The sequence below is a fragment of the Loxodonta africana genome, chromosome 3 (genome assembly GCF_030014295.1).
Source record: "Loxodonta africana isolate mLoxAfr1 chromosome 3, mLoxAfr1.hap2, whole genome shotgun sequence".
Taxonomy (NCBI): Eukaryota; Metazoa; Chordata; class Mammalia; order Proboscidea; family Elephantidae; genus Loxodonta; species Loxodonta africana.
The window spans coordinates 196504779-196517186 of NC_087344.1; the positions used below are offsets into that span (position 1 = coordinate 196504779).

At 47.4% G+C, this 12408-nt stretch overlaps 2 protein-coding genes across 2 annotated transcripts in view; one reads left to right on the forward strand and one right to left on the reverse strand.

Annotated features, from left to right (window-relative positions):
* Positions 1-686: 686 nt before the first annotated feature.
* Positions 687-2902, reverse strand: MPZ (myelin protein zero; the record flags this gene model as incomplete). Its single annotated transcript, XM_064280011.1, has 3 exons — positions 687-1550; positions 1721-2316; positions 2630-2902. Coding segments are annotated over 3 exons (1146 nt in total), but the record flags the coding sequence as incomplete, so codon positions are not given.
* Positions 2903-8444: 5542 nt separating this feature from the next.
* The window catches only part of SDHC (succinate dehydrogenase complex subunit C), a 48021-nt gene continuing 44057 nt past the window's right edge, over positions 8445-12408 (forward strand). The window contains exon 1 of the mRNA XM_010594901.3: positions 8445-9084. Coding sequence (XP_010593203.1) covers positions 9065-9084 — 20 coding nt within the window. The 5' untranslated portion in view covers positions 8445-9064. The remainder of the gene's footprint in view (positions 9085-12408) is intronic.

Below are 12408 nucleotides of genomic sequence, written 5' to 3' on the forward strand. Positions count from 1 at the left end.
TTGAAAATTGAAACCAGCTAATGAGAAGGAGACCTGGGGGATGGGAAATGATATGAAGAGGTGGGAGACTGAGGGTGAGATGAGGGGCAGGGATTATTCCCTGGAGGACAAGGGAATGAGACATAGAGGCAGCAGCTTTTGGAAATGTCAGTCTTTATTAAACATTTAAGGACATTTGGGGGTTTGAGAAGAAATATACAGAATGTAGAAAAATCCTAAGAATCCCCTGTGGCCGGGAGTGTAGCCTCTTCCCTTCCCCCTCCCCCATTTCCCATTTGTTTTTCCTGCTTTCAGTTGGTTGTTTAAAAGCAATTTCTTAAGGGTCGCTTGCCCCCTCTTCCACCTCCTGGCCTGTGAGGATCCATTGTCCCTCTGTCCTTTCCCAAGATCCGTAGTCCCAGAACTGTTCTCCAAAGGGGTCAGAGGGCACCAATCCTGTGGCTGAGGTTGAGGCTCAGGGGCCCTACTGCTTGGGCTGGCTCTCCATTAAGGACTTAATGGGGGTGGGGAATTGCAAAAGCCACATGACGTCATTGGTTCTCAGTCATGGGGGGCGGGGCAAATCATGAGCACAGGTAAAAAAAAAATGAATGGATTGAAAAATAAAAAATAATCAACAACCTAAATAAACCTTGAAGGAGACTCTGATCTGGGTGATTGGGGTGTTGTTAGCTGAGATGACAGAGTATGGGGTTGGGCCACCTGATGCAGGGGCTGAGCAGACAGGAAAGAGCCAGAGGGACAGGCTGGGTGCAAGGGAAGGGAATGCCAGGTGGCCTGCAGTTGGGGAGTGCATAATCAAGGTCCCTTTCTTCTCGGTGCCGAAGAGACAGGCACCAAACACACAGTCCTTAGGGCTGGGGTAGGTGGGTAGAATCAGGCTTTGGGCTCTCAGAGAGCCGGGGTTGAAGGTGGAGGAGAATAGGAATGATTGGGGAATGGATTTTGGAATGAAACTTACATCTCAAAAGGAGGAGAAAGGGGGGCAGGGCTGAGGAGCAAGGGAGAAAAGCACCTAGACGGGGGTAAGAGGAGCCTAGGTCCCCGTGTTCTGCAGGGCCCGGGGAGGGGGTGGTGATCACTTGTCCGAGTCCAGGCCCATCATGTTCTTGAGGGCATTTTTGAGGCTGGTTCTGCTGGGGGACTTGACAGCAGGGCGGAGCTCTGAGCTGGGCTCATCCTTCTGTAGCTCCATCTCGATGACCACCACCTTTTTAGACCTTCTGGAGGGCTCCGCCTCTGTCCCCCGATCCCCCGCCCGGCCCGCTAACCGCTATTTCTTATCTTTGCGAGACTCCCCCAGCCCCTTGGGCTTCTTCTCGCTGACAGCTTTGGTGCTTCTGGTGTGGTCCAGCATGGCGTACAGGACTGGCGTCTGGGGGGGAGGAGTGCACACATCAGTCACCGGCCAGGGGGCCTTAACTAGGCCTATCCCACCCCTCACTGCTGCCAGGGCTCTCCCCGGCTGGTCGGGGCCCCAAGTCCAGCTAACCTGCCGGCCGCGCTTAGTGTCCTTTCCAGGCTTGTGCACTTTCCCTTTCTCCATGGCACTGCAGGTAAAGAGAATGCTGTGGGTTTCGCCCCACCAGAGCCGGGAGCCCCTCGCAGAGGGAACACAGTTTCCTTCTTCCTTTGGCCCTCCCACCACCGACTGGAGTAGTCTCCGCCCCGATGGGGGATAGTCGGGTTGAGGGCCGGGGAGTCTTGCTCTGCCCCTTACCTGAGCCTCCTCTGCAGGGCGGCCTGCCTGCGTTGCCAGCAGTACCGCACCACGTAGAAAAGCAGCAGCAGCAACAGCACCACCCCCAGGACACCCCCGATCACAGCTCCCAGCACCACCCCGTACCTAGTTGGCACTGGGAGAGGAGGGGAAAGAAGTGAGGGAATGAACAGGGCCTGCATCTTTAGTTCCCAGCCCCCACATCTATTCCCTGAGGTTGAGAATTTAGGCCCGTGGCTGCTCTCCGCCCACCCCCCCAGAGTCTGAAGGGCACAAGGCCCGGCTCTTTGCCTCTTCCCCCAGCCTTTCGATTCTGTCCTCTCAAGGCCTTGGGCTGCTTGGTACTGCCTCCCTGATTCCCGTCGCCCATTTTCTCTCACACCTTTTTCAAAGACGTAGAGCGTGACCTGAGAGGTCTTGCCCACTATGTCCGGTGGGTTTTTGACGTCACAGGTGAAAGTGCCGTTGTCACTATAGTCCAGGTTGTGTATGACAATGGAACCATCCTTCCATTGAGGGTCCCCTACCCACTGGATGCGCTCTTTGAAAGTCCCCACTTCGTCGATGTAGGGCTGCCCCTTGGCATAGTGGAAGATCTATGAGGAATGAGGGGAAAGCATGTGAGAGGCCCACATGATCACAGGGCTATCAAAGCTTAGCTCTGGCCTTAGGGAGAGGGATTCTAGGCTGAAGAGGGTGGCTGAGGACTGTGGGAGGTGGGGGGGGCAACTGTGTAGATAGGCCCTGGCCAGGGTGACAAAGATTGCCACTTACCTTGCCAAAGTTGAGGTTATGGTTCAAAAAGGATTTCTCCCTCCTTAACCCAATTTCTCTTTTCTGTTGTTCTTTGAAGCACCCTTTTTCCCTTCTTGCCAGTTATTCACCCCCAGGACACCCCTGGGTGCTCACCGAGATGGCATCGCGGCCCCCTTCGGGCTGGTAGCGCCAGGTGAAGGAGATGTCATCTGAGACCCACTCGCTGGACCAGAAGGAGCAGTGTAGGGTCACCCGAGAGCCCACTTCACCATGGACCTCCTTGTCCGTGTAAACCACAATGGCCTGGGCAGGGGACAGCACTGCAAGCACAGAGCAGGAATCAGATACACCACGAATGGGGCCCGACCAGGGATATAGAGGAAGAGAGAGCAACAGGAAGTCAAGAGCTGAGTGACAGGTCAGTGGTCATAACAAAGCCTTGGGCAGAAACAATCAGTTCTGTGGCCCAAATATCTCTAGACTAATGGAATAAACCAGTTGCTCCATCAACTCAATTCAGAATCACAGCAACCCTATAGGACAGACTAGAACTGCCCCACAGAGTTTCCAAGGAGCAGCTGGTGGATTTGAACTGCCAATATTTTGGTTGGCAGCTGAACTCTTAACCACTGTGCCACCAAGACTTAAATCCTGTGTTAGGTCAAGCTTTTCATCGTGTTCTATAGAGGGCATCAACAGTAACAGGATTCTCTTGAAAGCTTCCAGAGGTTGGATTCCATTTTCAAGTCTCACTTTCCCTTTGGGTATCTATTAAAGCCTTCCCTTAGGCATGAGCTTTAAAACTTATTTTTATCTCTCATAAATTATATAGGCAAAACATATGGCATTCATTCTATGAATTATTCAAGCAATAGAGATAAAGCTAAAGTCTCCTTGATACCCCCCAATCAATTTTCTTCCTGTAGTCCCTCCCAGATACAACCACTATTATCAATTTAGTGTATATCCTTTTCTTAAGTGTATATATATTTCTGCAGGAAATAGTTTGTTCACTGGAATTTTCTTTTTCTTATTTATGTTGCATTATAATCTACATATTTTTTTCTGCTTAAGAATATATGTATCTGAGGGTGCTTTCCATGTTGATTCATACAGACCAATCTTATTTTTAACAGCTCCATAGTATTTCACAGTATGGCAGACTCAAGTTTCTTGTAGAAAAAAAAATGGAGATAATTGGAGAATGTAAGTCTTCTTCCTCAGTCCAACTCTCCCTCACTGCTAAATCCCCAGTTGCCATACAGCCTACTCTTGACTGGGGTCAGGGAGGGAAGGACCTCACACCCTGCATCAGCTGTGATGCAGAGCAAGGCCCCAAGCCCAGAACTCAGATGACTCTGCATGTGAGCCCTCTGTGGTTGGGCCCTGCTCACCCTCCCCAGCCATTCTGGCCCAGTGCCACTCCCAAGACACACCCACACAAAGAAGGCCATTCCAGGGAGACTATGTGTGTGGGCTGGCCCCTGGGTGGGGACGACTGTAGACCCTTTTGTTCTACGGGAGAGGGAGTGGGCAACCAAACAGAGCCCCACTGTCCGACCAATGTTGGGGCTGATGCCACCTATTTCCATGGTCCTAATCTCCCACCTCAGCATACAATATCATTGACTCACCTCCTGGGACCCCTGCCTTAGAGCCTTCCTGAGAATCCCAAACGTTTAACACAGGTGGCATTCCATTGGATCTTGTTTATATTCCTCCTATTATAATATCAATCATTGCCCTTTTCAGTTCTGCTCAATGGTTCTATAAATAGGGCAGTTGCTGGGACAGAGCTCCCTCTCCTTCTTGAACTCCAAGATTCCTTCTCCCCGTTTCTCTCACTGTGCCCTTTTCCAACTCCCTATCCTTAACATTTTCTCAGGATGCCCCAGAACAGACTAGAGGAGTCTAAGTTCGTTCAGGGTTTAGGACTCAAGGAACTGACAGCAGAGAACCTTGGACATTTTGAGCAAGGTTGGCTCCCCCCAGCTTGCCTACTGCTCACCCATTGTACTAGGCTTCAGGACAGTTCAGAGAAGGGAGGATCCTTTCAAGTAGCCTTGCTTTGACCTTCTCTTGCTTACCCAACATCTGCCATAGGCAAGGAAGCGGCTGGTCAATATATGAAAGAAGACAGCTTTAGAGGGCTAAGATCCTAGAATTTCCCTTCTACTCCACTCATCCACATAATAGAAGATGTAGCCACAGACACAAGCCAAGGCACCAAGAGACGTAGGATCTGAGGAGCTGGGACCACAAACCTTGGGCTTCCTTGTATTTTCTTTTCTGGGAAACTAAGGTTAGGTATCACTTGCATTGCTGGTGGATGAGCAAGGACCAGAATCCAGGGGTCTGATCCTGCTCCTTTCCATGTCTTAAAACTGCTTCCTACCAGGCTCTCGACACATGGCTCTGTGGGCACTTTGCTGGTCCTCAACCGGGGCCCAGCTATGTCTACTCAGGGAAGTCTCTACAACCACTCTCTTTTACCATCTCTCTTCACAGAATACCTTTACCGCCTCCCACCAAACCATATTTTTTCCTCTCTCTAAATATATTATCTCCTTCCTGCTCCTGCTTCCTCTTTCTTTGACTGCAGTGGGGGGAGCAGTGAAGGCAGCATTGAATAAAGGCCTTGAGGTGGGAAAGTTGCAGAGAGACCACCTGAGCTTCAGGGCTCCCAGACTGGGGTGGATCCACTTACCCAAAGAGAAGAGCAGCACAGCCAGGATAGGGCTGGGGCTGGACGAGGGAGCCCCAGGAGCCATAGCTGGGCCAGGGGCTAAGGCCCGAAGCATCTGTGGGGTTGGGAGAGTGGGGGACAAGGAACTGAGCGGGGGTTCCTGGAACCCGCTTAAAATCCCCTGGGGCCCCAGCATGAGGGGGCCGTCTTGAGTCAGTAACCAATTGCAGCCTGGTATGTGCAGTTGAGAGGTGGTAGGGAGGGGGGGCAGAGTACAGGGAGCAGAAGGGGCATTGTGTGCTCTGGGTGGAGGGGTGGGGGGACACATACCACCCCATACACAGAGGGCTTTGTGTCCACTGGCCTCCCCTTGCCCCAGGCTGGAATGTTGGGGGGTGGTAAGGGAAAAGGACAGAAAAAGGGATACAGACATACTTCTCTGAGGGATAGATGGGCAAGGGAACCTGAATCCTAAGACCATGAAAAGGGATTCCCCTCCTAGGCTTCCCTACAATTCTAGGTGCTAAAGGTAGGTTTCCGCCAGAGAACTCTGAAAACATGATAGCCCTTGTTAACCCTGAACATCATGAGCTGTACTACAGGCTTCTGGAGGTGACCAGGTCCTTTGGGAGTCATTTCTTTTTATCTCCTGGAATCCTGGGTGATTCTTCTCAGAAAACTTCCAGGGAAGAAGCCCCTGACCTTTCCCTCTTTGTCAGGACGTTCTTTAATGTCTCATGCCACAGGTTAAGCCCGTTTCAATTTACAGCAAGGTAACAGAAGTGTATTGAATGCCAGCTATACATAAGGTATAGGGCTGGGGGTAATAGCAAGAGGAATAAAAATTAAGTCCCTCCCTCAAGGAGTTTAAATTCTAGTTTGGGGAGGCGGAGAGGGGAGGATCAGAGAACAACATCAACAACCAACTACAATAAATACGATGCTTGCTACAGTAGACTAATAAATGGCTGGGAGTACAAAGGAGGGCACGCACAGCTGCAACATCAGAAAGATTGAGTAAGTTACATAAAAGAGATCAAAAACAAAAATAAATTTCATTTAAAAAATGAAGTTCAGAGGAAGGGGTAGTTATATCTAGGAGGCAATATTAGATATGGCCCAGCCTTGAAGGATGAGTGCCATTCTGAAAAGAAGGAATAGGTATGGAGGGTGTCCAACTAGATGGAACAGCAAAAGTAAGGGTAAAGAGGTGAGAAAGTGTGTGTAGGTTTGTGGAGTGTTGTGCATATTCAGGGCAGATCTTGTGTCATTCACTTCGACTTGATTTGGGGGAACTTGAAGGGGCATAGTAGGAAGCAAGCCTGGACAGGAAAGTTGAAGCCAGTTTGTGAAGGGCCTTGAGTGACATATTAAGAGGGTGGCTTCAATTTGGTACATACTAAGAATTTCCTACCCCACCTTTGGGGTGGGGGTAGGAATGGGAGCGTCTACATGGTTAGAGCCAAGTTATAAGACAAATCTGGCCAGAAAAGTCTTTCATCCCAAAGCCCTCCTGGCTGCTGTTTCCCTCCTTGGGATCACCTGAAAAGATTTTACGTTTACTGAACTTCTCATACTTCCATCTGGAATTGTTCTCCCTTCTCTCTTTCCCTTCCTTCACTTCCAAACCAAACTCACTGCCAAGTTGATTCTGACTCATAGCTGCCCCATAAGATTTCCAAGAAGCAGCTGGTGGATTCAAAATGGTTAGCAACTATGCTCTTAACCACTGTGCCACCAGGACTCCTCCTTCACTCCAGGCCTTGACTTTTCCTAGACCCTGCTTCTCCTTCCTGTTACTTTTAAGATAAGCCCTGTAGATAAGGGGCTTGACTTAATGCTTGACCTGAATTTCAGTGTGCTTTATTTCCATCAGTTATGAGCTCTAGAGGTTAATTTGAGAGGGGAGGCTACTGTGTTCCTGCTGTAGGACCATTGCAGGCTCACCCCTGAAGCCACAGACACCTGGTGTCTTTCCTGGCACCTCTTTAGATCACAGTCCTGGTGGAGCCGATGATTAGTATTAGATTTGGGTTTTGGAGGTCTAAACATGGGGCTTGACCATAAAGCAAAATCATCACCATCAACAAATGTTTACAGGATGGTTTAGTTAATTTTTGAGCCTTGGCATCCTCCCAACCCCCATTGCCCAGCTGTAAGGAGTCACTTCCTCCTTATCCATCCACCCATTTTTATCTATACCCCTTCCATGGGATTGATACTTTATTTGTTGTATTTATTTCTTTATGTACTGATCCTGCTATAAGCTTTTCGAGAACAATATATGTGTCTGCATTTTTCTATCCCCTGCAGCACTTTTCAGTCTCTGGCAAAAAGTCTCTAAACATGTGTTAAATGGGATTATTTAAGGAGCTAAGTGGAAGAGGCATTCACTGGATTTCTTAATGTGAAGCTCCAGAGGGCCAAATCAGGATCCATGACTGGAAGTTCAAGAGCAGAAACTCTATTTTGATATAACAATTTTCTACTGTTTTAACCTGTTCAGGAAATGGAAGCTGTTTTCTGAGGTACCATCATTGAAGGTGCTGGAGCAGAAGCTTGAAGATCAGCTGTCAGAGATGTTGCAGGGGAGATCCCTGCACTGGATGGAAGATCGGACAGGACAGCCTCCAAGGTCCCTTGCAATCTTAAAGTCTATTAAGGTGATTTCTTTGTTAAGCATTATAAAAATGCAAAAATAGGGTCATTTATTTGATGCAGAAATAAATGAATTTGTGTTATTTAAATCCTGAGAAGAAAAGTGCCCCACACCACCACCCAGTGCCCTCGAGTCGATTCCGACTCATAGCGACCCTGTAGGACAGAGTAGAACAGCAACCCTATAGGTCAGAGTAAAACTGCCCCATAGAGTTTCCAAGGAGCGCCTGGCGGATTTGAACTGCCAACCTCGTGGTTAGCAGCCGTAGCACTTAACCACTACGGCACCAGGGTTTCCGAAATGGAAATAAGACTTGAATATTAATATCACTTAATATGTTTTATTGTAGAATAGGAGCTGCTCTGGGCTACTCCCCCATCCCCAACCAAAAAAGACTCAGGAACTTTTGCATTGTTCCCTTTTCACTTTCTCTTATTTCCCCTTAAGTCGCAAATGTCCTTCCTGCAATTGATTCCTGTGCTTGGGTTCCTCAAAACTATTTACGTATATAAATAAAAGCAGGTTCTCCATTCCCCCACCCTAGGTTCTTCGAGCTGTGGGTGTTGCCCACATAACACTGAAACAAGGAACAAGAGAATGTTGTCTTTGGCTAGTGGGCGTCTAGTTCAGGCGGCATCTCAAGCCCAGGAATTGTGGCGCATAAAGCTAATCGAGTTAGTTGGAGGTGACTCCTTGTGCTTGGGAATGGTGGTCTGTGAGGTTCTCTCCTCCGCAGCCCCTCCTCACGCCCCCCAACTCAGGTCTCAACTTATGTTACCTTTGTATAGGAGAAGCTTCATATTAGAACAGGAGGGGGCCAAAGTATCTTTTTCCCCCGAGTGTCTCAGCCGACCTTTATTTATCAAGACGTTTTTAGGCCGACCTGGGCAGGAGGGAGTGAGAAACTGAGATTGAGAAGTCCTCGGTGAAGAAGCTGGGAGAGTCAGCTTTTCGTACGATACAAAATGAATCTCTAAGCAGGTGAAATGCAGACTGCAGATTTTGAACCACAGGCAATTCTGCCGGAATCCTGGCAATTTCGGTAGCAGTCAGCCGAGGAAGACGGAAGCGGACAACATATTACTAAACCAGCGAGCCCCCTGAGCAAAGAGGCGCCGAACACGCTCTCGATCCCTTTAAAGCGCCCCAAGCGGTCACATGACAGCAGCACCGCTCTTCTTCCTCCTCCGCCCTCTGGCCGCCGGGCCGCCTTGCGTCACTTCCGTCCAGTCCGGGATCCAAGATGGCAGCTCTCCTGCTGAGGTGACTTTAATGTGGGTGGGGCTGGGAGTCGGTGCCCGCGGTCTTCGTTCGGGAGACCTGAACTGGCCCTGCACGTTTTGTTGACAGCGCTTTAGCCTGTGACTGGGCCGGGGAAGATCTATGGGTGCGGCGGCCACGCGCTCTGGACCCTAGGGGCACTTTCCTCTAGCCGCTTCGGGGCGCCCTTAGGGGTTACTGGACCGTTATCTCATACTTCCTCGGTCCGGAGGGGTCGCGCAGCTTTCTCCTCTTCCACTTCCACTTCTGTTTCTTCCCCAGATTGTTTTCCTGACAGCACTCAGAGCCGAGCCCCGAGAGAGTAAATCGCTCTACTTCGAGATCAGCGGACCATGAGTCCTACAGTTTCGAGACTCACTTAAGCGTGGGCCCCGGGGCGGCAGATCTTGGTGTACTTGGCCTTTGTTTCCACCTCCTGCAAACACTAGCTGCTGCCGCCTGTGAGGGCCCTGCCCGGGTTCCTAACGCGCCCCTGGCGGAGTGCAGGAGGGCTGGACCCCTAGGGACGAGCGATGAGCTATAGCGCCCACTGCGGTCGTTCGGCTGCGGTAACGCAGCCTAGTGAATTCATTTTTAGTTTACCTTCTGCTTTGGGTGGGGAGTGGGTGTCCTAGTTTTTCTAAACAAAGTCAACTCACTGGAGAAACATCCTAGGTTTTTTTCCACTCTGAACTGTCCACAGGCCTCAATCTCTGTTTGAAGACTTTCTGGTCTTGGCAACTTTAGATACTCCTGGTACAGATCCCAGCACTTTTATGCCAGCCCTATTTTTGGAAACTGTTCGTTGTGGAAAGTTGACTTCAGTGCTGTTGAGATTTCAATTCCTGATTTTCCCAAATGTCTTCTCATTTCTCTTGCCACCAATAAGTCACCTAGCATAAAAAGAGTGACTTTAGTTTTTCTTTGTGACAAAATGATTCCTCTTGGATTTGAGATCAGGAATGGGTTCTCTTAACCCTTCGTTTTCTCTGTCTCTCATCTCCATACATATCTTTTTTTTCCCTGAGATATACGAAGGCCAGTCTTGCCAGAACTGCCTCCTTTATTCCAGGTGGTTTGATCATAATTGAATGCTTTTTGAATTTTTTGACCAATCATATTTTGGTAGATGTCAGGGGTCTTTGGTGGAATTAACGTTTAACTTGAAATGATCATATTGGTTCCAAATAGTTCACCATAGGAGTTTCAGGATTAGTGATTAGAAGCTGAGGGTCATTTTATTCATTGAGTATGTCCAGAAAGTATCATTCTGAGTTGTGTAGAACTGACACTGAGGATTCAGTGCCATGCAATAGACTTCTTTTTAATTAGTGGTAATGGAATCTGAAACCCTAATGGGAAGGACACCTCTCTGCCCATTTCTCACAAGGGCTGTTTTTTTTACAAGGAGAAATAGGAAATTAAAAAAAAAAATTTTTTTTTTGGTAGATATTCTCAGCCTAATTCCATCTCACTAGAGGAATTCAGAACTGTTTTTAATGCACTGCTTAACCTCAGGGAAAATACCTTCTGAGAAATTCTAGGAGCTGGTTTCTAGCTCTAGTAGCATCACTAATTCCCTTTATTTTAGACAAGCCAAGGTCATTGGTTCTTTGATGTGTTTTCCTCATTTGTGAATTGAAAACAGTAATACTTGGGCCCACTTCAGAGAAATATCAGTTAAATATTTCTAATGCTTGACTAATTAAGAATTATTACTTGTCAGAGTCCTGTACATCATGACTTTTGAATAGTGCTCTATATTTTGTATACTCCCTGAGTAGTTCACAGACCAGCCAGGGATGAACAGCCAGCTCATTGACACAAACTCCGTTGGCACCCAGTCAAGGAATGACTTGCCAAAGCCAAGAAGGCGGTAGAGAACTAAGAGCAGCTAGATTTCTATATAATTATGTGGTAATGTTCATGCCACTTAACCACAAAGCCATCAAGTGTCACTAGCCCTCTGGACATTGCACATCATATTAAATGCTGTACATGCAACACCTTTAAAGAATGTGGTTTAACTCTATATTCATGAGACTGTTTTATAAAACAAGCACTAAAAAAAAATCCCCCAAAATGAACTTGTTGTCATTGACGTCAGTTCTGACTCATGATGACCCAGTGTATTTCAGAGTAGAACTGCGCTCCATAGCGTTTTTTCAGTGGCTATAGTCTTAAAGAAGTAAATTACCAGGGCTACTCATTCACAAACCTTTTTTTTTTTTTTTTTGAGCCTCTTCTATGTGCCAGACATAGGTGCTGTGGGTACAAAGTATTTCAGTTCTACCCTTGAAGAACTCAATGTCTAGCAGGGGAGATAAATAAATAAATAAGCAGCATAATAAATGTTGATACAGAGATAGGAACAAGTGGTGTGAGGTCACGGCAGGTGCAGCAAGTAAGGCTAAGAAAATGGTGAAATTGTCATCCAGGACTTAAGTGGATTTTGAAGAATGAGTTTATCATGCTGGGAGGGAGGTTCCAATCAGAACAGCAAAGGCATGTAGTCATAAGAGGGCTTGCTGTAACTGCATAATGTGACCGTTCAGTGTGGCAGAAGTCTAGAGGGCTGAGGGGAGTTTGTGGAAGAGTAGTTCTGGAGAGTTAGATTGGGGCCATGTTGCAAAGAGCCTTGCGTGCCCACAATTTGGACTTTATGCTATAAGCAGTGGGGAACCATTAAAGACTTTTAGGCAGAAAAGTGATGAAAGCTTTATTTTTTAGTATGCTAGCTTTGGTAATATTGAATAATGGGAGAGACTGGTGCTAGGGAGGTTAGTTCAAGAGCTGCTATTATAGTCCTAGTGAGAAATGACAAGGATATGGACTAAACGAATGGACTGGAGTGGAGAGAAGTTTCCCAGGTAGATTGGGTGATGCAGTACATATATATGGGAGATGAGAGAAAAGAAGAAATTAAGGATGACTAAAGTTGTAGCTTGGGAATTGGTTGGGTGGCGATAGCATTAACCAGAACTTTAGTATCTAAATGAATGCTTTTCATCTTGTCTTTCAAAGTTATATATCTAGTTTAGTGTTGCTGTTACCCCCAGACATTTATGAAACTTTTGGAATACCATCAGATCAAGTTTAGAGGTCATATAAGAGAAACTCATTATATGATAGTCACGTCTTGTTTTGGACCAAAAATGGGTATTATTCAGTTTGATCGCATAGACTTGGCTTTGAGAGAACTTATTTATTTCCGAAAGTCAGATCCACTCTCAGCAGATTAATATTTTTATCACTATGAGGGTTTTTAAAAGAACGTGATGTGAATTCTAAAGACCTTGGGGAGACCAATGAGATAATACTAATATT